Raw genomic sequence first — 24,943 nt, 5'->3', positions numbered from 1 at the left:
CAAGCTTTGTATAGGTGTAGTGATGTGATCCTTAAAAGCCTTGCTCTGTTTGCATTTTCTTATTTTTGCAAAGCCTCCAATAGAATATTATATTTAGGGGCCTTTCTGAATTGCGGTATTTACAGAATGTGTTGGGTGTGCTCCAGACAGGAGTGTAGGATAAGTTATCTTGTTGGTTGGCCAATACCAGGTTAGCCTGTCATCAATGGACAGGTAAATTCGGCACAGTTCTGGAATGGTCTTTTCTTCATATCTCTGTCCTCTCACCCCCCTCTCTCTTTCTTCTCCCTCTATCTCTACCTCTCCTATTTTATATTTCCCCTCTCTGTCTCTTTCTCCTTCTCTATCCCTTCTCCCCACTCTGCCCTCCCCCTATCCCTCTCTCCTCTTTCTCTCTCCTTTCATCTTTTCTCTTCATCTCTCACCTTTCTTCCTTCCCTATACCTTCTCTATCATTTTTTGCCCTCCTCCCCCTTTCTTTCCACTCTTCCTCTCTTCCCCACTCTCCTCTCTCTCCTCTCCATTGTCTTTCTGCCCTCTCCTTTCATCTCTCTCCCCTCTCCCTTCTCTGTATCCTCTTATCCCTCTCCCCTTCTATGTTTCTTTCTTCTCCTCTCTCTCCCTATTTATTTGTCCCCTTTATCTGTCTCTCCCACCCTTCTCGGTCTACTTTTACCCATCTTCCCTACCAGCACTCAAAACCCATTTTTTCAAACTTGCCTACCCGGCTTCTTCTGTCATTTGAAACCATCACTACTTCCCACACTACATATCTCCCATCCTTTTGTGTGCTAGATTGTAAGCTCTTCGGGGCAGGGTCCTCTCCTCCTGTATCACTGTCTGTATTAGTCTGTCATTTGCAATCCCTATTTAATGTACAGTGCTGTGTAATATGTTGGCGCTATATAAATCTTGTTTAATAATAATAAATTCTCTCTCCCTCTCTTCTCTTTTCATGCCTTCTCTCTCTCTCTTTCTATCTTTTTTGTTTACATGGAACAGTGTCTGTGGTGTGTTTTGTGTGTGTCAAAGATTTTTAGCAAGGAGTTCAGCACAAGCTAGCTGGTCTAGGGGAGCAAAAAGTATACATCCTGCCCTGGACGTGTTATTGCCTTGGGTGACAGTCCCTATTAACCCTCCTCCCTTTTGGGATACAGTCCTTCTGATGTGGAGAGGTTTCACTGTAAAGCAGAATGTCTTGGGTGCCTGTTGAGAGATCCCATGTTATAGGGGGTTTGACTATTTTGCATGCTGTGTGCATGAAGGCTAATTGTGTAAAATGAGTTTACTATGCTAGAAAATAAGAGCAGAAAAGTTATATACAAGAACCTGTTTGCACTAATGGCAGTTCATGGATTCTGATATCTTTTGACCACAACCAGCCAGGGAATCTGCAGGAACACTGGAACAGGTTTCGGTATACTACCTTTTAATGCCCTCCATTACTTAAAAATTCTGCATCCAAGTATTGCAAACACATTTATTGCAAGCTTTGAGAAAGTGAAAATGCTTAGGTTCAAAGTTTTTAGGAGGAATCCTATTTGCGGACCAAAAGCATTTCTAGTGGAGATACTGGAGTTGATTTACTAAAAAAAAATTAGACTGTACAAATTAGGCCAAGATAATTATAAAGACTGGAGATCCTTGTTGTGTCAACATATGACTAACAGGGGATTTTCTTCACTTTGGATCCATCCTGAAAGTAAAGGAAAATCTCACCGATGAAACACATGATGTTTCAAATTGGATGCGTTAAAGATGGGCCTCCACTTGATTTTCTGTCCAAGAACTAAAGTCAGTGGATCATTGGCACATCATAGCACATTGGCCATGGATGATAGCACAGACAGGGAAAGCTAGAACACTTGCAAGGTGTGGGGTATAGAGAGTTACCCCAACAAAACTGGAAGGTGGCGATACATGGTGCTAGTTAGAAATGCCTACTTCTTATACTATAGATTACTAATATGGGGACAGACTATACCAAGCATTATTCCTAAATGAGATGTCCATGTAAAGACAGAAGATCAAGTTTATATGGACCATGTCTCTCCCTCACTGAGAAATATTAGAGTGTTCCACGTGACTTTTTCCCGAAGCTCTGCCTCTCCTACATGAAGAAAAGTTTTTAAATGGCAGCTAATTAAACATGTATTACATTTATTGTATACCAAACTATAAACTTCAATGAAATGCAATGTAATTGTTTTAAATATCTATAATAATAATATTATATTTTACCTCACTTCATGTCAATTATACCTGCAGCTCCAGAGTGCTTACCCTCTGGACATAGGATCCTACAGAACCCCTACAGAAGTTGGGACTTTGACTCGAGCCAGCTACAGAAGTCCGCCATCCATGAACTGATCTGCGACCACTCCCTTTCTGCAGGATGGTACCGATTTATGATCTTTGATAAGCCAGCTGAGATGCCAACCAAGTGCGTGGAGGTATTGGTACAATTAATCTTGATTACAAACGGGGAAAAGTGTTGGCATTTTTATGGGATGATATTGCAGTTTCAAAAACTGTCAGGTGTGTGCACACACATGCCTAAACTGTGAAGGTTGATTGTAGTAGGTATGTCTGTTTAACCAGAAGCTAGAGTTGTGATTGGTCTGGAGAAGTGAATCCTGGATGTTTTAGGGATGGATTGCCATTTGACTTTGTGTCCAAATTCTAAATCAGTAGATGATTGGTAACATTGCTCCAACAATCCTTACTTTGGTTCAGGCAAGGTCCAGTTGGGGCTAATGAAGCTGAACCCAAACCAAAGCTGAACCCAATCCAATGATTAATTCAAACCAAAGCTAAAACCAAACTAAAGCTGAACCCAAACCAATGCTAAACCCAAACCAAAGCTAATCCCAAACCAAAGCTAAACCCAAACCGAAGCTAATCCCAAACCATAGCTAACCTCAAGCTAAAGCTAAACCCAAACCAAGCTAAATCCAAACCAAAGCTAAACTCAAACCAAGCTAAACCCACACAAAAGCTAAACCCAAACCAAAGCTAATCCCAAACCATAGCTAAACTCAAACTAAAGCTAAACCCAATCCAAAACTGAACCCAAACCAAAGCTGAACCCAAACCAAAGCTGAAACCAATCAAAAAATGAAATCAAACCAAAGCTAAAACCAAACTAAAGCTGAACCCAAACCAAAGCTAAACCCAAACCAAAGCTAAACCCAAACCAAAGCTAATCCCAAACCATAGCTAAATTCAAACTAATGCTAAACCCAAACCAGGCTAAATCTAAACCAAAGCTAAACCCAAACCAAGCTAAGCCCACACAAAAGCTAAACCCAAACCAAAGCTAATCCCAAACCATAGTTAAACTCAAACTAAAGCTAAACCCAATCCAAAACTGAACCTAAACCAAAGCTGAAACCAATCCAAAACTGAAATCAAACCAAAGCTAAAACCAAACTAAAGCTAAACCCAAACCAAAGCTAAACCCAAACCAAAGCTAATCCAAAACCATAGCTAAACTTAATCTAAAGCTAAACCCAATCTAAAACTGAACCCAAACCAAAGCTAAACCCAAACCAAAGCTAAACCCAAACCAAAGGTAATCCCAAACCATAGCTAAACTCAAACTAAAGCTAAACCCAATCCAAAACTGAACCTAAACCAAAGCTAAACCCAAACGAAAACTAAACCCAATCCAAAACTGAACCCAAACCAAAGCTAAAACCAAACCAAAGTTGAACCCAACCCAAACTACATTTGTTTTCTGTTAAATGTGCATATTGGAAGCTAAAGCTTCTTCATCTTCTATTTCAGCCTTGTTGTACCAGGTCACAGATACAATAAGATGTATTAATGAACACAGGGCAACTTGTTTTGTTTAGATCTGTCTGGATTTTACCATTTATATGCAAAATCAATATTTATATGCTATATATAAACAGAGAGGAAGTTTTATGATATATATAATAAAAACTTAACCACAGAGCCAGATTTATATAGTTTACTTTTTATGTTAATGTAAATCAGCATAAAAAGAACAAATATCCTGCTTCAGTGTATTAAAAAATTCAATATTTATGTGACATCGGTGGTATCTCGTCCTTTTAATATTACCATGTGCGCGCACAGGGCCTATGGTTTGAATGGACACTGCCTGGTGTGATAAATTGCCTGGTCTATAGGAAAATGAAAATTCATCAATCATGTAAAATGTCAGCTGGGTATAGTAAGTATTAACCCTACAAGCAGTTCTTGCACCTCTGGCAGGAGACCTTCTACACCTCCCGGTGTGAAAAGTGCAGGAAATAATAGGATCCATGTGTTCTGCAGTCACTGCTTATTACTGTGCTCAGTAAATGTCAGTGAATATAGAGCTACTCTGAAAATGTGAATAATGAGTTGTGTCTGGAAAAGTACCCGTCTGATGTAGTGATTACTATAGTTATTATTATTATAGGTTACATGTACTGTAGGCTTGGCTTCGAATGGGCCCCAATTTTACACCCTGAAGATTAATTCTAATCAAAGCTTGCAATGTGCCCATACATTGCATTAACATATATATATATATATATATATATATATATATATTGTAACTTATTATGGCTATGTCAACACTGGTTTCAGTGTGTTTACGTTTCCTCATGCCACGGAACCACTGCCTAGGTGGACACGACACAATTAAATTTTCCCGACGGCCGCTCTATCCCTATGCATACCAAAGCAGCTTGATCCTGAAGGATCTCTGAACCTGCCCTAGGTGATCCTATTCGCTATATATATGGTTCTCCTCTTTTCCCGGGGTCCTCTATGTTCCCCTACACATTCCCTGATTGGACCAGATTTTTTAATTAATCCTAATTCTGTTATATTTATTTTCCTTCTATTTTTGATTTCTAATTTTTTTTACTGTTTTACATTTTTTTCAATCCTAGTTTAATTTTATTCATTTTTATTTATTAATAATATTCAATTTGTTCATAAAGGGTTTGGGACTCGTTTCCACTAGTGCTTTTTTCCATGCAAAAATAAATACATGAACACAATGTACAGCACATGCGCTGATATGCACCCCATGTGCACCTTACCATCATATTACAGCACAACACTGATCAATGGCATTCTATATGCTTGTAATATTAATATGAGTGACAGTGATTGCTCTCATTACTTATAAGTTAGGCTACATTAGGAGATGACTGATCATTATTTGGCTGGTGTTCAGCCGCCATGTACCCACAAGTCCAACCATCCATGAAGTCTGGTATATAGGTAGGAGTTGGTGGTTGTGCAGAAAGAATTCATTAATTCCTAATTTTATTGATAAGATCAGAATAGAAGTCTGTAATAATTGTCAAACACTCACAATGCAATTAATAACCAGAGGCTATATTTTTATCTAGGCTGTAAGCCATGAGTTTAGCGCTACATTTTCTATCCATGGAAGTACTATTTTTTCTTGTTTAAGGCCAATTGTTCTCTTGATGCAAATTGAAGTTCTCAATACCCTTTACCAATACGCATATGATCTTTCTATATTGTGTTCCTTCCAACAGATGAACCATTGTGGTACCCAGGCTCCTGTGTGGTTGTCCCTGCGGGAATCAGAGTCCCTCCCTTCAACCGGGGAAGTGCGTCAGCTTACGGCCTGTGCCACCTGGCAGTTCTTCTTTAGCAGTACCAAGGACTGTTGTCTGTTCCGGATCCCTGTGACTGTTAGAAACTGTGGCGACTTTTTTGTGTATTTGTTGCAGCCGACTCAAGGATGCATGGGCTACTGTGCTGTGGGTAAGCAGAAGCTGCAATATTTGTAACTTGCTGGTGATTGTTTTTTTGCCCATTGCCCTTTCTTGGATTTTATGTACACACAGCATTCACAGTACAGGTCCTCTTTACACCCAACAGTACAGATGGCTGTGTTGAAGGTAGAACATGCTTTCCTGCACTTTAAAGCTTTTAAAGTTTTCTTTTAGAGGCTGCTATTGGTTATTTTCATTTTTGGAACTTGAGATTTTATGAAGCCTGCAATAGCGAAATCCTTGGGAAAATCTATCATGTTTTGTGTCAATATAACTTGGCTTAGTAACGGCGGCTGCAGGTGGGCAGAACTTGGTGTTTGGTTGAGGATTTATCATCTGTTAAAATACCTAAACATGTCAGGATATGATTTAGCAAAATAACAATCACTGGCTGCAATACTTACCTCCAATCACATCACCACCACTAGATACCATTTGCTTTTTGGGGTCAAATGGCAGCCCATTTTCTGCAAGCCCTGGCTACCATGCCCCTATGTTGGTGCTAGTGACAAGGTGCAGCATATATCATTTCTAATTATTTGCTCATGGGTATGCTTTTCATGGGCATCTCCATTATTCACAGCCCAGCCCAGCATTGTTCTCATCGGGTAATCAAAGTGCTGGAAGGAATCCAAAATTAGCCTAATAGGAACCCTTTTTAGTTTTTTTAGTTTGCTTGCTAGGCATAAATGATTGTGCATGTAATGCTAATGCCTCCTTTAACAAACCACCTTATCAATGACCCTTAATATTGCAGTGAAGTGAGTGAAGAATATTATTACTGGACTGATATGACATTTATGTTTCAGAGTCTCAGTCAAAGTGTAAAGATGGAGAGATGGAAGTCAATGGTGTCTGCACGAGTGAGTATTTCATTTTCAATACATACTGCTATGCTGCCGGTACTACTACTGCATTATGGATTCAGACAGGTGATTGTTTTATAGCAGTAGCTATGTGGTCAATCAGTCCTCAGCTGCTCCAATGCAGTAACAACTCAATTTATCTATAGCTCCCTCCCCATTGTATCAATTTATCTAAAGCCCCCCCCCATTGCATCAATGTATCTATAGCTCCCTCCCAAAAGTTTCAATGGGCCTGATTGATTAAAGCTCTCTAAGGCTAAAAATGATACACTTTCATCAGTGAACCTGGGTGATCCAGCAAACCTGGATTGGATTAATTAAAAGATATTTGCTAAGGAATTGTTTTCAATCCTAGACTAGATCCATTCCAGGATCATTCCATGACCAGATCCAATCCACTGATGAAAATGTATCCTCTGCAGCCTTGGAGACCTTTTATAAATAAAGCCCAATGTATCTATGGTTTCCTCCCCATTGTTATCTAACTAGCTATCTAACATTTAAACTTGAACTTCCACATCACATTATTGTGCATATGTCTATATATATTTAGATGTACAGTATTGGATTTGGGAGTTTTGTTCCACCCTTACCTGTGACATTTTATATTGCATGTCATTGCTACCCCTGAGAAAGCCTATTTAGGCAAAACACATCGGTAATCACTTAGATGAGAGTGATTACCTACTGGATATATCTATAATATCGAAACATGCTATATAGTCTATATCATAATTTAGCACTACTGTATATGTATACTAACACGGCCAAATTTCAAAACTCTTAAAATTTTACTTGATTTATTGATTAAGAATTTTTGTTACCTATAACATTTTTTTGGTAGAAGTTAACCTCACTTGTATGCCATATAGCCCACTCTTTGTCCTTTAACTTTCATTCATATTTAGATTTAACATTGATGCACACTAATATATTATGGAAAAACCTTTAAAGTTTCATTGTAAATGCTAATCCTTTTTTTAATTTTTGACTTTGACTTTGACTTCACTTTTTATTGTTTTTTTTAATTGTGGAATGTAGAATAAAATCCAATATTATTACGTTTTTTTTTATCATCAGGTAAATCAAGTTCACATGGCTTACTGCCAGAGTCACCAAGTACCCCGGAAATTGTGGTGGAGATGGTGGGCTCTACAATCAATCTGAAATGCTTCTTTGATTCACCCACTACAAACAGCTCCCTGGGCTTCTTCATTCGGTGGTCCAGGCTGTCCACTAATGGGGTGAAAGAGGAGCTGAGGCAGGAGGCCGTTGTGCAGTCATTCTCTACTATCGAACTGGATGGCATCAATGTCAGACTTGGCGATCGGGTAGGATAATGAATATATAACATATTATATCCTATGAAGGCACATGTGTCTTGTGTTAAGTTTTACAGGGTTGGTGATTGATGGCATGCACAAGGGATTTCCCTTAAAACGATATTTTGGTATCTATGTGTTGATCAGGAAGAACGAAGGGAAAAAGCTCTTTTGGTGTAATAAACTTCTGAACTGGATTCATCTAGATCAGTGTTTCTAAACCTTTATAACATGGGGGAACTCTTGAAAAAACTTCCAGGTCTTCAGGGAACCCCTTCTATAATTTCTTTATCCACTGCTAACTATTATTAACTCTGCTATTATTGTGGTAGTTAATAAGAAGAATTCCTCTTACATTGCTGACCATTGGGAAGAATGTCACCATTACAGATAGCCAAAAATATCATTGGTGTCACTTAAACTCCCCTGAGGGGGAAAAATTGCTCATTGTTCAAGGAACCCTTTGGTTACACCAAACTCTGGTTAGGAAAAACTGGCCTTGAAAATACACAACAGATATATGGAAGTGCTAAATGATTAAAACTGTTGAATCTTAAACCCTGCCTGTCCTACAGTAGCTTCTGGGTGGTACCTTTCATGGGGAGTACCTAACAACCACCAGCCAATTAAAATGCAGCATGCCATGCCAAGGGGCTCCCATTGGAATCTATTTGAACGTTTCCTGCAATGGTTTTGGAAAAGTGCCAAGCCCTTAAGGCAGGGGTGTTCAACATTTTTGCAAAGTGGGCCAGATTTGGTGAGGTGAAAATGTGTTAGTGTGGGCGTGGTCTGCGTGGGTCCTGCACAGCACACGCCCACCAGGGTGACACGAGGGATATCCTGTGCACGGAGTCCGGTGTCAGTACAGGCTCCGTGCAGAGTTCTTGGAATCAGAGTGAGCGTGGTCCGTGTGGCTCCCGCCCAGCACACACCCACTATAATGGCATAGGGGATTTCCTCTGCACACATGGGGACTCCTGTCTTGCCAATTATGCCCGCCAAGTAGTGGGCAGATATATGCAAGGCGGTTGATCAACTCTAATGATGTATAATATATATTTTTGTACTCGTGTATTTTAAACTGTGGTCAACAGTGCTGGCAGGCCTCATAATATTGATTTTATGACAGAGGCTGCAGCCCAGGGGAAATCTGAACACGGGCCGCAATTGGCCCCCAGGACTTCGGACATGCCTGCCTTAAGGAAAGGAACCTGAGTGCAGTTGCCTGTCAGTAGTTACCAATGTCTTTTATGTCAGGGTACGATTTAGTTTGAGTATAGATATTCTCCTTAATGGGGAAGTGAAGGCCAGCCAGCAGCACCTAAAAAACAGTATGTCAGTCATTTTTGTGTATATCATTTGTTTAGTTTAAAGCAGACACATCATTAAAAGATCTTATTACTGACTCTTCACTAATCCAAACAACAAAGTGCAGCCGTTTTATTTGTTGTGTTCTCACACCATGTAATGATATGTGTTGGAGCACTGATGACTGTGTTCTGTACTTCATCCCCCAGATATATTGCAGCGTTTCCAGCTTCTACTTAGAACAACCAGATGTTCACGGTCTTCTTCTGGAGAGCCAGGAATTTTTTGCCGGTATTAAGGTAAACTGTAAAATCATCTTTTATGGCTTATTTTTACTGGATGACATGAATTCCCGAACGCTCTTTGTTCTTGAAAAACTATAACACTAAAATTCTTTTCCTCCTTAAAGAATATTGACCAAATATGAACTTTAGCTACAAGATGGACTAGAGAATTTTTCATGGCTAGACTTTATGTCTAGAATGTTTATCTTTATTATTACTAAAGTGTATTTTTAAAGCACTTACATATTACGCAGCGCTGTACATTAAAAAGGGTTTGCAAATGACAGACAGATACAGACAGTGATACAGGAGGAGGAGAGGACCCTGCCCTGAAGAGCTTACAATCTAAGGGGTGGGGAAAGTAGGAGGGGGGATATGGAATGGTGGGTAAGTAGAGAGGGTAGGAGAATTTGGTAAGATGGGTTTTAGGGCTTTTTTAGGTGTGCAGAAAGTAGGAGCACGATATCTATATGGAATTTGCAGGTTGTCTCTATGTTTGCATGGGTTTTCTCTGAGCATTGCTAATTTTCTTTGACATGCTAAAAACTAGTAGGATAAATGTCTTTTTCCTGAAATTTGGCCTTAGACTATTACTGTAGAAGGAACATTGGATTTTGAGCTTCTCTGAAGCATACCTAGTGGCATAACACTCCTCTTCTGCTGCCTCTCTTTGTAGTTCTCTTCATTGGCTTCCATTTCACCGTAGCTTCGAATCCAAGCTCCTGTGTTTTGCCTTCAAATCCCTCCACAGTTTTTGTCTCACTGAACTTTCTGACCTGTTGGAACAATACCCCCTAGCCACTCTCTCTGATCCTCCAATGACCTACTAATGACTTCCTCACTCATAACCTCATCACACGCATGGCTCCAAAACTTTTCTAGAGCTGCCCCGACTCTCTGGAATGGTCTTCCTCATCCTAATCCGCTTGCTCCTACTTTTTTTCTACATTTAAAAGATGACTTAAAACCCATCTTTTCCAACTCACCTACCCAGCCTCTTCTGTCTCTTAAAACCCTCACTATTTACCCAACATTCCATATCCCCTCCTTTTGTGTGATACTCCTCCCCTCTTCTTAGATTGTAAGCTCTTTTGTCACTTGCAACCCCTATTTAATGTAAGGTTCTGTGTAATATGTTGGCACTTTATAAACACTGTAAAATATTTTTAATAATTAATATGGTTTTATTTTGTGCCTTACAGTTGCAGCCTGAAGCTCTGAGCATTGCAGAAGATGGACGGCAATACAAGATGACAGTGGAGAGCACAATCCCCATCACCTGTCCAGAGATGAGCCAGATACAGAATGACTGCAGGGTGACACTGAAACTACGCACAGCCAATCAAGGTACAGAATATGAGGATCACACTCATACAAAACAGTAACAATAAGGAGCACCTGAGAGAGAATGCTGACCAGGAAAAATGAAGGGAAAAGCTCTTTTGATGTAAAATGAAATTTCTGAACTGGATTAGTCTAGAACAGTGCTTTTAGAACAGGAAACCCCTGCTATAATATTTATATCCACAGCTCACAGTATAACTAGTGAGGTGGTCAGTGGGAAGAATTCCTCTTACATTGCTGGCCATTGGGAAGAATGTCACCCCTATAGATAGCCAAAAAGATCATTGGGGTCACTTATACTGACCTGAGAGGTGCAAAATGCTCAAGGAACCCCTTGCAACCCCTGGAGGAACCATAGTTGAGAAACACTTCTTTAGAGTATATAAGGAGTGATTGGAGCTACTTCCATGTACATCTATAAATATTCGAGTTGATCCCCAAATTCCACCAATATATTTCTATCTGAATCCAATTCTCAATATTTCTATTGGTATTTCACCTTTATATTGTTAGAACATAGTGCCTAAGGTCCCACATCCCAAAGCAATCCAGAATAAATATCAAAAAGGAAGAAAGGGACCTTATTGGTACTAAAAAGCTGCAACCAACCAAAGAAGGGTCCAAGATAACCCAACTTCTTCTCCTAGTCAAATTAAGCTACGAACATAAACAATTCCATTTGTGTAATGATTACTTTACAACATCCTTTACTTTACCCTGTCTTTGCCTTTTGCTATAAAAAGGAAAGATTTTGTGCTGATTTTTTGCATATTTATCATTTTTATGGTTTGCACAGTTTGATGGCATCCAGTAGATTAGGTCTTCTGTAACAGGTCAAGGTAACCCCGAGGCACAGTCATTGCAATTCATATCAGTTGGAGACCAGTTAAACAAAAGCGTTGTTCTTCAGAATTGAGAGAAATTTAGGAGAAGGAAATAGTTGTTATAGCCCGAGGTGACTAACAATGGAATTATGTGAGCTCCTTTAAATCATCTCTTGTGAGCTCCATACTGTTTAGACATGCTGGGGGTCAGGATAAGAGAGCTGGAGGAAAGATTCTGATTGTTTGTACTGACAATGAGATTATCATGCAATGCTGAAAAATAAATACACCCGAGGGCATTGCTGCAGTTCCTTTTATCAGTGCTGGTATTGGGTCAATGAAAGTCATGACAAGAAATGGTTAAGTAAGGGGCTATTTCAGACATGCAGTAAACCTCAGCATTCTGGTCCAGGTTCAACCACAGTCCCCACTGATCCCATTCAAGCTATATGGAAGTAGCTGATAACCATTTTGTGAACATGGTTGTGGTGGAACGCAGTACAGTTCCAGAAAGTAACTTAGACGCATGTTTGCTTTTGGAAGAACCAGTTTGGGTTACCACTCCTGGGCCCACAGTAGCGGTTTGCTATGCACCCATGTAACGACCACTTACATGGTTTTTCCACTTCATGTATAAAAGGGGGCATTGAATGGCAGTTTTTGTCTATTGGACCACTCAGATCAAATGTTGCCTTCAAAAGATCCCTCATCCTAAAAAGCTCAGCCCAAGTGCCTTCTTATGACAGTGGTATAGGCCATGTGCCCTCCCACCATTGCTTTGGATCTGCCACCATTGCCTTGACTCAGGATTCACCCCTTCGAGGACAGTTGAATGTGGGATAGGTAAACTTCTGTCGTCCATTAGGGAAGTATTCAGGCTGAACGGACAGCTTTGCTTGGCATTTCCTTGCAACAGATGCCAGCTTTTTACAGAGAGTTATGAACCCATACGATTTCCAGAAGGATCATTTCTTGAAATCCAGAGAATATGGGGAAATGTGCATGTATTGCAGCAACGAAGCAAGTATTTTCCATACTTAAATGTATATTTTAAGAAAGAATGAAATAAAATAATGGTCCATATAAAGAACTCGCTTCTCAATTTTTCACTTTTTTTGATCATTACAAAGCACAAGGGGGATTTTTGCATCTGGAGTAGAAGAAGTTTAATCTCCGGATAAGGAAGGGATTCTTCACTGTAAGGTCTGTAATATGTGGAATCGGCTCCCTCAGGAAGTAGTTTCAGGAAGTTCTATACATTGTTTTAAGCAAAAGTTTGATGATTTTTTAGAAGCACAGAATATAACTGGGGAAAAAAGTTTTAAAGAACGATAACAGAGACTATTGATCCAGGGAACATCCGATTGCCTCATGGAATCAGGAAGGAATTTTTCCCCTGTTGAAGCAAATTGAATGAGGGCTTTATAAGGGTTGTTTTGCCTTCTTCTGGATCACCTATGTCCATAGGATTTTATCTGGGATATGTTTATGTCCCTAGTGGTTGAACTTGATGGATTTATGTCTTTTTCAACCTGACAACTATGTAACTATAAAATGTGAACTAATCTATAGTCTAAAAGGAGAACAGAGATCAGCAACAGGAGCACTGAAGTTCTATCACGCAACCCAATGATTGGTCAATATTATTACCCTGAACAAATTAGCCTCCTTGACAGATTCCCTTTGAACAAGAAAAAACTCATTTGATTGTTTCAGATATGGTAAACTTTTAATCCAGTTAAAACATATAAACCTTTTAGAATGGCTTTAAAAAAAATTTCCAGCAGAAAGCTAAACATCTGAACCTGGGTTGGACAAATTTTCAGATCTTTCAGGCTGACCTCATATTTGTTTATCTTGGATACGATTTTCTGACCGTGACCCACTTTCTTTCTGGCAATGCAGCCATAATGATCTTGGAAACATGGTTTGTTTTGAACAGCTGAAGAAAAACATGACTCAGATCTGGCCCTTTCCTCCTGCGAAGTGGACCTCCTGCCATCGCCCTGCCAGAATGGAACGTGCGGTCAGACCGTCTTCTATTACACAGCAATCATAGACTTTGCAGAGGATGGGAACAAAGTGACCAGTATTTCATCAAGTCCTATAGAGAGCACCAACTTTCTGTGGAGTGGTTACGTACCGGATGTGATACAGGTGCTACAAATAGAATGTATAGTGGGATTTATATATATTGATATGTATTAATAATATTCATTATTGCTCTTTGTGTTGTGTTACATAAAAAATTATCAATATTTTGTAATGAACTGTTTGCTTAGATTACAGTAAAGGACGTTCCCTCGGCTTACTGCTACTCGTTCACCGATCCCCATATTATCACCTTTGATGGCAGGTCAGAAAATATACAAAAACTTTAAGGGTTTAACAAAATTTTTGCACACACAAAATCACAATCACAAATGAAGAATGAATTTTATGCATGACATTTTTGGTTCACATTATCTACGTAATGCTTTGTTCATATGAATGTTCCAGTGCAGATATATGTGGTTGTAGGGTGGCATTGTTATCCGCACCTGCAGGGTTTTCCTAGTAACTATGGATAACCTCATGGAAAGCTGTTTATCTGTCCTGCATTGAATGGAGGGTGGAAAATTGTTTGGTTAAAATCTATACTGATTGACATCTAAAACTCATCATTCAACCACTCTATGTCAATTTCTTATAATTTTCAAATATTGCATGCATGAACGAAGCCTAACTCACTGGGCATGGGTTTTCAGGAGAAAATAATCTTCATTTAGGGTTAAAGGGGATCTAAAACTCTTCCCTTTTTTACCAAATTATGTAATATGGGATCATGCAAAAAGGCACCTAAAAAATGTATTTGCCTGATCCCCCTCTTCTGCCCATATGGATGATGTCACCATAAGATCTCACCAATCACCAGTAGCTACACAAGAACCCCTATACAGTCCCCAGCCAGCAGGGGTTCCTTCAACAGTCCCACAGTCCATGCCTGCAAATAGTGTTGGTGAAATATCTCACTATTCGATTCGACAGCTATTGGATCGAATAGTGAGATATTGTTAGATGATCGAATGCCGAATTTGAAGCACTATTGAAGTCAATGGTGGGAGAATTCGGGTTATTTTTAGGGACTATTAGATTGCTCTTGCAGCCCTTTACTAGTTGTATGTGTTCTTGGATAGAGTTTCTCTATCCAAGAGCACAGGGCACTGGATGTGATGAATGGGGAAACTTCAACCTCTAGTGCCTGGGGATCGCCTGCAGTCACAGCTGTGACCACAAAGTTCCCTGAGTCATGTGACCGTGGGAACTAAACTGCAGATGAACTCCGATCCCCGGGGAATTTTTTTAACACATAATTTTACATTTTTTTAGCCACATTTTTGCAGTCGAATCTCGTTTTTGTTTGGGTCGGATCTATCTGAATTCGAACAGACATTTTTGTCCGAATTCGAACACCGACACTACATACAAGCCCACCCCCACGGCAGGCTTGCAGGCAAAGACAGTGCAGTGGAAAAACAAAGGGAGAAAAAAAATGCCAAAAAAAGAGAGAAGTAGAGATAAAGATAAAGTTTGTCAGAGAGGTGGAAGAAAGAAAAAATAGGGAGAGATAGAGGGAAGGTATAAAAAGTGAGAAAAAAAGAGGAATGGCAAAAAAGAGAAGATAGAGATAAAGATAAAGTTTGGAATGTGTGAGTGTGTGTGGGGGGGGTGGGGGGGTTCTCGAGGGGGAACAGAAGAGGAAAAAACGGGGGTAGAAAGATACAGAGGGAGAGAAAAGAATGGCAAAAACGAGGAGAGAGATAAAAATGGGTAAAGGTTTGATTTGGGGACCCCATTAGTCAATTTTGCACATGGGCCCACTGTTATCTGTGTCCCCCACTGGTCCAACAGTTACCAAAAATAAAACAGAAAAATCTTTTGGGTTGACCCCTTAAAACTAATATCACGTCTAGGGGTAAAATTTGAGTTTGAAAAATTGATTTATCTTTAGTATTAGTTCTAGTTGTTGTGATCATATGAAGGGTTGGGACTTTGATTAAGGTCAAGGTTAGTATTTGTGTTTAGGGGTTTCTTAGAGGTTTGAAACCAATTCTTTGGTCTAGAACTCTAAATCAGTAATATTTGTACAGATGTGACCACTTATCTTTTAGATCTTTATATGTTTAGTATGAAATTGTGATGCACTAAAATGATTGTTCCAGGTTTTATGACAAACACATACACACACACATATAAATATATATTGAACTATATGTAATACGTATCTATCTATACACACAAGTGTTTAAAAAATAAATTTTTATTTATGAAAATGTATCGTTTTGCAGGTATTATGACAACTTTAACACTGGAACCTTTGTCCTGTATAAGAGCTCCTCCCGTGACTTCGAAGTTCACGTGCGGCAGTGGGATTGCGGGAGTGTTGACCACCCAGCGTCCTGTAATTGCGGTTTTGTAGCCAAGGAAGGGGGAGACATTATTACCTTTGATATGTGTAGCGGGCAGCTACATGAATCCCAACCGCATCTCTCCGTGAAGAGTCAGGATTCAACAGGGACAAATTTTCGGATTACAGAGTCTTATCTTGGAAGAAAGATCACGGTGGGTGTCATACTGGTACAGCTTTGAAAAATTAAAATGCATTTATTGTTTTCAACATTCTCAACAACTCTGCTGCCATGATTAAATTTATGGAGAATGGGCCACCCTAAAGAAATTATGCATTAAGCAGTTTTTTACTCTTTAATTTAAAGGCCATCTCTAAACCCCAAGTATTGGACTTCACCCTATTAGACAAACAGAAATACAAATCCTTTGCCATATAATCAACTCTTTCAAGAGAGCAAATCTATATATTGTATCACCAAAGTGCTTATATAAGTAATATAGGAAATAGCAAATGTCTTTAATATCTTCTCCCTCATGTTCTGCACAGAATAACATTTTCTTCTGTCCTTTTTAATACATACATATCCTCAGATATAGAATACTAAAGTGATTTATCACCCTTGGCTAGGGGGGATAGCAAGACTTTGAAATGTGATTCATGATGTCCCCCCTTCGAAGGGGTTAATTCTTTTGCCTGTGGGAAAGTTGAAATGTTGTTGCCAGAAAACAGATGTGTTCAGGATGTCACAGTGCACTTGCTGGAGGCTCTTCAAGAGGGGCCACAGCTATAAAGTCCTGAACAGTACAAGCTTATAGAACAGAATGCAAGGAGCAACCAATCAGATTGTTATCATAGTATTTCAGATTGGTATCTTGTATTGCTGCAGTTTTCATTGACTTTTTGAACAAGCTTAGCAGTCTTATGGATTGTCTTACAGTTGTTTGTAACTTGTGGTGGAGCAGCTGCTATGTAACTACAAGCCCAAGCAAGCCTTGTCATACTCAAGCATACGTTTCTGGGACACAAGAAATCCTTACTCTTCTTCCCACCCATGCGGAGTATGGCAGTGGTGGAATAAATGTAAATGACCTCCCCCGGTGTCGGGTCCTCCTATTCCTTGTAGCCACCCACTGTCACCTGATGGGGACCACAAGACTTTCTGATAGGGGAGCAGCCCCTGTCACTGCAGGGAGGTTGGAAGAGACTTTTTAGTGCTAACTTCTGACAGCAGGCTGGTGCTGACCTGGACAAAGATACTCATCCCATCTCCCACCCATGCGGAATAGTGCAGTGGTGGAATAAATGTATATTACTCCCCCTGGGGTTGGGTCCTTCTCTTCCTTGTGGAGGCTAAAGGGGGACCCTGAATTCTTAGCGCTAAACTCTGACCACGGGCTGGTGCTCATCTGATAGGGACCACAGCCCCTGTAACAGCATGGAGGTTGGAGGGAGACCATGACTTCTTGGCCCTAACTTCTGACAGCAGGCTGATTCTCACTTGGATACAGCTGCTCCTCCCATCTCCCTTCCACCCATGCAGAGCATTGCAGTGGTGAAATAAATGTAGATTTTTTCCCCTGTTGTCCAATTCCCTTCTTGCTTAACCCACTTTCAGCTGATAGGGACTACAGGCCTATCTGATAATGGATCAGCCCCTGTGCCAGCAGGAAGGCTGGAGGGAGACCCTGACTTCTTGGCCCTAACTTCTGACAGCAGGCTGGCGCTCACGTAGACGCATTTGCTCCTCCGGTCCCCCCATATCACCACCCATGCGGAGTAGTGCAGTGGTAGAATGAATGTAGATTACCCCCCCAGTGTCTTATCCCCCTCTTCTTTGCAGCCACCCACTGTCACAAAATTCCGAGCCTTCATGCATGACACATGTCATCAAATGAAAGAAGCATCGGAAATGAAGTGGGAAAAATGGGACCTGACTCTGGGGCAGCAATATACATAACATTCCACCACCACTAGGCCACTCTAAATAGGGAAAAGAAAATCATGGTGGTTGCACTTTTTAAATGACGTCCATGGGGTCACTATGGGGGCGAAGGGATCAATACAAAGGTCTATTTTTTATCTGGATGTCCCATAATTTGTAGTTACACCCCTGATAGAGAGCCCTACATTGCAAAAATCTGTGTTAGCAAAGGCATTGGAGTACAGACAAGAATCAGACACTTTTGTTTCAGTTTTCTTTTTTTGCTATATCCCAAATCCACTTTTTGGACTGTATCGACTCATTGTGTATTATTCACTGCCAATATTATAATACCGCTACAAGTTTATAACAGAGAGGGGACACAGATATACAGTTTCCATCCAGGTGCATGGACAAGACATTTTGAAATGTTACATCTGTTTGCACTGCGTTAAATGTCTGATGGGCGGTCAAGGATAGTTAGTGGATTAGTAACGGTGCAGATTACGAGCAATCTGTACACTGTAATGCTGCATGTAAAAACTTCTGAGAAATTCCTGGAGTTATGTGCTGTATAGCAGCAAAGGATTTCTCTACCAAGTATGGGGAGCTTTATCATCTCCATCCTCAAAGTAGAGGGCAACAGCGCCCAAACCCTCTTTGTCCAAACTTCTGCCCAAAAGATATGGCAGGCAATTTTCTCAAATATGTTTCTTGCAACAAAATTGTTAATTTTAAATTTTTTGTCAATTCACAAAGTTACCATTTTTGAAAAAATTCCTGAATATGACATCATGATCAAAATTACTGGAGACCATATTCAGGGGTACCAACGGAAACATGACCCAGATGTACAGTTCCTTCCTTCCTATTTAATTAGCAGTTCCTAAGTCATTTGGTGGTTTCATCATTCGATTTTAGTGTATTTTGTTTCTGTAGTTCTTCTCCAGAAAGCAATTCAGTGTTAAGATTTGAGGTAAACTATTACTCTATTATCAATACCCATGAAGATTTCATTGTTTCTGTGTCTTCCTCTATAACTGTTGGTTTGCTTTTTTTATTTTCTCCAGATCTCCTTCTCTTCTGGAGCTTTCGTCCGAGCTGATGTGAGTGAATGGGGGATGAGTTTGACACTCAGAGCTCCGAGCTCGGACTTCAAGAACACGCTGGGACTATGCGGGACATTTGATGGGAACCTTAACAATGATTTCCATGATAGGAAAGGGGTTCAGCTGGAGGAGACATCACACAGCCACTTGTATTTCATTAACCATTGGAAGTAAGAGAAATACACACTATATAAAAAACAGGGAATCAGACATTCACTCAAACATTCTGTGGTAGGAATCTTCCAGATCCATGTGTTTCAATGCTAGTAATTAGTTCCGACCAGGGAATGTTAGATTCCCCGCTTTAAAAGTTTGGGCATTCTTGAAATATGAAGGGAACTGGGCTCTGTGGACGAACCCTTGTGCTCATTGGGCTGCACAGATTTATTTGACCCAATTAAACACATTCTATAAAAAGTAATGTTAATTCTATGAAAATGAATTTTGTATAATGTGTAAAGTAATTTAATTTCTTGAGTTGGGCTTCATGTGCTCATGTATACATCTACACATATGCTAAGCATATACCATGCACCATTTTATTTAAATTAAACATTTGATTTATTAATATTATAATAATTAATAAAAACAGACATCTACTAAAGACTAGGACACACAAGAAAGGATTTTGACTGCAATAATGAGTTGAATATTGACCATCAAAGCCACATTTTATTAAGTTGGTAAATGGCTGAATGGCCTTGTATCTCATTGAGCAGTAGTACAAGCAAGTGTTGCAATTAATTTTCTATCCAATATCTGCTGACATCCGTTTTATACTCAGTGGTGCAAGATAGTAAAATGATAAATATCCCTTCAATGATTCTTATTGATGAAAATGATAATAGTTTGCAGGGTGGAGCATTTATTTCATTACACCATATTACCATTACTATAGCAGCTCCATCATTTACATAAACACAGAAAATGTCTGAAAAACATCTCTAGATACATGCAAACTCATTTTCATCAGCATTAGTTAAAGTATTAACACAGCATAGCCCTGAATATCACATAGACACGGCTTACCTATTCTTTTCCAAGAACCTCTAACTTTGCACATCCGAGAATCAGGTTGGTATTCCCAACAAAGGGGGACATAGGGAGGTGCAAAGTGTGCAGCCTCAGGAGAGCCCTGGACCCTCCTCAGCCAACAGCCAGTTCTGCACAAGGGCCCATTGTTGGCTCCGTTCATCACTGATACCCACTATAACCTCTAAAGAAGAGCAGAGTCAGTGGCTTCCTAAAAATGTCAACTTGCATGCCTTCCAGCACCAGATATACCCTGTTTCCCCGATGATAAGACACTGTCTTATTTTTTTTTGAAGGCCAAAATATGCTCTAGGGCTTATTTTCAGGGGGATGCCTTATTTACCCATGAAGAAGACTACAGCCATTCATGTCCACTTCTGATCAATCTGTGCCAATCATTGTCCCCTTCTGATCACTCATGTGCAATTCAAATTCCCTTTCTGATCATCTTGTGTCATTCAAACTCTCCTTCTGATCACTCTGTCATTCAAATTCCTCTTCTGATCACGCTGTGCTTTTTTTCTATTGCACGGCAGTTAGGACAGGGGAACAGCAGGTGGCGCTGTGCCGGCTTCTTTCGCTTTGCTTTACAAGACAGGAGAAAACACGATGCTGGCAGAGGAGAGGAGAGACGCTGCTGCAGCCAGACACACGCAGGATCCGGGTATCGGGTGAGTATGTTTTAATTATTTTTTTTGGGTGGCTTATTTGCGGGGGGGGGGGGGGTTTTTTTTCATTTTAACATGAAAAGGGGGGGCTGTCTTATTTGATGGCCCTGCCTTATCATCGGGGAAACACGGTATGTTAAATTCTAGATAGAAGTTTCGGTCTTAACACCAATCACATAATAAAGCCCACAGTACCCTCAACGTACCTTAAAGAAGAACTAATAATAAAACATTGTGTGCAGGCAATGGATAGGCAATGTTTCTTGTGCAATAAAACAACCTTACTTGTTTACAATCTTCTTTAAAGTGTACACTGATCTACACAACCAAGGCATAGACAACTGCTAGGAATGAATGAACCTCTGTATGCATGCAGGGGAATTGTCATTCCAGCCTGGCCAATCAAGATGGTCAAAGATCTTGAACCTGGATTGAAAATGGGTGAATATGCCGGAGAAAGGGGGCCTGGTTAACAAATTTTGAAATACATTTATAATATTGGAGAATGACAATAATAATGACAATATTGAAGAATGGCAATAACATATCCCTCCGGCAATAAAGAACCTGCCTGCTCAAATTTTACTTTAGGTTTAGCTCCACTTCAAAGTAATTATATCCCAACCTGGTTAACACAAACTGCTAAGTCAATGCTAAGCTGAGCTGCCAAGAGAATGACTTGAAATACTTATGGTTTTCCATTTGAACATTGAGGTTGATTTGCTCCAAAGTGACTGCATCTATAAATGTCAGTAAGACCTTATGTTACAGCAGACCTTGCAGTAAATCACAAGGTTACCCTTATATTAGATTAGATTTGGCCTCCTGTATAGATCCCTGTAAACTATAGTTAATGAAAATGAATTGAATTTTTAAGACCCTACAATGTGATTGATGTATCAGTTCCATACAAAAATTATCCATTTTCAAGCAAAACCCACATTTTACTTAATTTTTTGTTAATATTAATTGTACTATTTTTACATTTTCCCATCAGGATTCCTGCTGGAGAAAGTTTCTTTGACAAGATACCAGAGTTCACCCCACCCATCAACAAAAAAACAAATTTTTGTAGCTGCATGCCAGAGACAACCCTGATGCATCATTCCATGAACATGCTTTTCAGCAACTCACCCCAAGATTCTCCTGTCTGCAGTGGTAATGAGGATGTGAGGTTCCCTGCCCTAATTCCAGCACTTGATGTTACCAATGAGTACACCTACACTGATTCAGGACGAGACCTAAGCAAGCGTTCTTTGCCAGATGACGCACCACCTACTGAAGAGAACCTTCACAAGAATTCAAGTGGCTCCAAAGAACCTAATATTGAGCCCAAAAAGATTGTGATTTCCAGAAAATCTTCTCAATCTTATGGAAGTAACAAGAATCAGGATCATAAAGCGCATGTTTTAAACCGAACAAAACGTCAGAATTACTATGAGTATCTGCAAACATTTCCATATCAAAGCCTCAGCCAAACTGACTTGGAAGGATTCAGCTACTTCTTCCCTGAAGATCACTCCAGTGATTCACACCAAGAATTTCATCCTTCTTGGCCAACTCCTTCAGGTCTTACTCATTCATACGCTTCAGCTGTTTGCCAAGAGGCCGTCTTTAATGCGAGCATTGGAAGACTCTGTGTTGGGTTTCTGGAGAAGCGTCTTATGGATGTGGTGGATATGTGCATCATGGATATCATGCTGAAAGATGACCTTGGTTGGGTAGAAGCTGGGGAGGCCCTACTGGAAAATGAGTGTGAAAGGAAACTTTTGGAACTAGGTCATGATCAAATAAAACACTCCAAGATACCCATTGACCCCATTATTCTAGCCCTGAAATGTCCGAACCTGTGCAGTGGCAATGGGCAGTGTATGGAATGGGGCTGTGCATGCTTCGATGGTTATAGTTCCTATGACTGTAGCATTTTGTCTGGTAAGTTGTTGCTTTCATTGTAAATATGTACATAAAATGACCTTTTTAGCGACTGTCCAGTCTGCATCACATTATACAATAACAGTATAATAAATCTCTTCAGGAAGTCCAGCACCAGTTCTCAGCAGATGCCAGTCCCCCAATCTATCTATAGCAAGCCCCCGCTCAACCTCTGGAGGCTAGTTGCACCTCCCAGCACATGGTTGCCCCAAGTGCGCAAGGGATGGAGTCTGGGGAAGGACTGACAGAGTACCAGGAGCCCACAAATAATGGAGAACTAAGACTCCAGGAGGGACAAGTCCAGAATACTGAGCCAGTGGTCATACATGGGTGTATGGATGTACACAAGGTATCCAAAGACACATGGTCAGTCCATCCAGAATACACTCGCAGGGCCAAAAACTGGCAAAGTCAGCAACATTAAATCTAATAAAGACTACACCAGCAGGAGATCAACCCAGCCTAATGCTACAACAGGTACTGGTAGATGTGATCAGAAAGGCTATAAAATCCTAGGAGACAATGGCAGGGCAGGACTGAGTCAGGGACTAATCTGCTCCTAAAATCCCCTTCAGATATGCACAGCCTCAGAGAATGTGCTGGGGATGCTGAGAAAATACATCTCAGGCTGCACAGCTAAAGAGAAGCAGGGGATGCTCCTATTTCCTTGTTCTTGCTGCTGCAAGTGACATCACTGAACAGAATAAATCCCGATAAGCATCTCCTAACACCTTCCGCCTTTTTTGATTATTAAAAAGCCATCGGATTTCTTAGTCTAGGCTGATATGATGTATAGCACAATACTATAGCCAAGGTCCATCCTTCAAATGGACAACTTAAAAGTGGATACTAGCAGGGTAGAACTGTAACTAATATGTTCTCTTCTTTTCTTCTTTCTTTGTAAAGACCAGGGTCCTGAAATCTCTGAGCTAGAAAATTCTGGACTCTGTGATGTTCGAAGATATGACTGCACCTCGGTACGAGTCTTTGGAATGGGATTTAAAGAATCAGACAGCCTTAAATGTGAATTTACCAAACAACAGGTATGTAGCTTCTGTTTTATGTTTTGTGCTGATTGTAGAATGAGATGGGATGTACAATGTATAGTAAACCATACAAGCACACACACACAATTTTTAGGAAATCCATTCCAAGTTTGCTGGATTACCCAGGTTCACCAATATAAGTGAATCTTCTCCAGGTTTGGAGAGCTTTAATAAATCAGATACATAGTTCCTGATACAATTTAGGAAAAGTTTCAGCAGCAGAATACCTAATGTTAGTTCTCAGTCATTCACAACTAACTTATCTCACACTCTTTGTAAGAAACTTGCCTGAACCTATATTCACTTTATATGAATATGTAACTAAACCTTTTTTTACACTTATACATTCTTCCCATACTCCCAGTATAGTGGTGGAAAATGGATTCTTCTTGAGCCAGTTCTCATGGATGCTACCTTTAGGAATTCCAGAGCCATTGACTGTCAAATTCCAGTAGATGCTGGTCAAACTGACGGAATGGAACCGGTGGATGACAAACCGATTGCAAGATGGAGAGTCAAGGTATTGAGTTTGACGAGTTTAACGATATATAGCCAAATATTTGTTTTTTAGTTATGGATAGAGGTCAGATTTTTCTGAAATTTCTTTCTTGATTCCTATCCCAGTGACAAAAATCAAAAAACAACTCAATCAAGAAATTACAAAACAATTGAAATACCATTTTGGAAAGCCTTATTGAAAACCACCAGACATGGAGTTTGGTAAATTGTCTGTGACCCCAGGAGTGAGAGCCTAATACTAACAGCACAGATAAAAAGGAAAAAGAAAATAAGCAACAGCAGGAGTACAAATGCAATACAAGGCATAGGAATGATACATGGCCATTGAGGTCCATTGTTATGGGTTGCCTACCCCGGGCATTACCCTAGGCATACAATCTAAGTGATCGCTTGGTCTTTATTAGGACACACTACAAGGAGTGATGGGCCGGTAACCCTAGTGGTCACCAGACTATTTTGCGGCAAGTGGTCACTCGGTCATGGCCCCCAGGCTCTTCCCACCAGGGGGTGACAGGGATCAGATGACTTCAGTGTAGCAATGGCTCAAGGAGAGTTAGTTTAACAGGTCGGGGCAGGTGGCAGACAAGGTAAGGTCAGGTAACAG

The 24,943-nt window shown here is 40.1% G+C and overlaps 1 protein-coding gene across 1 annotated transcript in view; it reads left to right on the top strand.

The window, feature by feature from the left end:
- The first annotated feature begins 2,249 nt into the window (after window positions 1-2,249).
- VWDE (von Willebrand factor D and EGF domains) overlaps window positions 2,250-24,943 on the top strand; it is a 42,284-nt gene continuing 19,590 nt past the window's right edge. The window contains exons 1-13 of the mRNA XM_072413425.1: window positions 2,250-2,453; window positions 5,532-5,763; window positions 6,584-6,637; window positions 7,721-7,971; window positions 9,480-9,569; window positions 10,757-10,901; window positions 13,665-13,879; window positions 14,005-14,078; window positions 16,051-16,324; window positions 19,104-19,312; window positions 21,840-22,774; window positions 23,681-23,817; window positions 24,185-24,340. Coding sequence (XP_072269526.1) covers window positions 2,250-2,453; window positions 5,532-5,763; window positions 6,584-6,637; window positions 7,721-7,971; window positions 9,480-9,569; window positions 10,757-10,901; window positions 13,665-13,879; window positions 14,005-14,078; window positions 16,051-16,324; window positions 19,104-19,312; window positions 21,840-22,774; window positions 23,681-23,817; window positions 24,185-24,340 — 2,976 coding nt within the window. The remainder of the gene's footprint in view (window positions 2,454-5,531; window positions 5,764-6,583; window positions 6,638-7,720; window positions 7,972-9,479; window positions 9,570-10,756; window positions 10,902-13,664; window positions 13,880-14,004; window positions 14,079-16,050; window positions 16,325-19,103; window positions 19,313-21,839; window positions 22,775-23,680; window positions 23,818-24,184; window positions 24,341-24,943) is intronic.

Source organism: Pyxicephalus adspersus, chromosome 5 (assembly GCF_032062135.1).
Source record: "Pyxicephalus adspersus chromosome 5, UCB_Pads_2.0, whole genome shotgun sequence".
Taxonomy (NCBI): domain Eukaryota; kingdom Metazoa; phylum Chordata; class Amphibia; order Anura; family Pyxicephalidae; genus Pyxicephalus; species Pyxicephalus adspersus.
The sequence above is the reverse complement of the archived record's forward strand: the minus strand, read 5'-3'. Positions and strand labels throughout refer to the sequence as shown.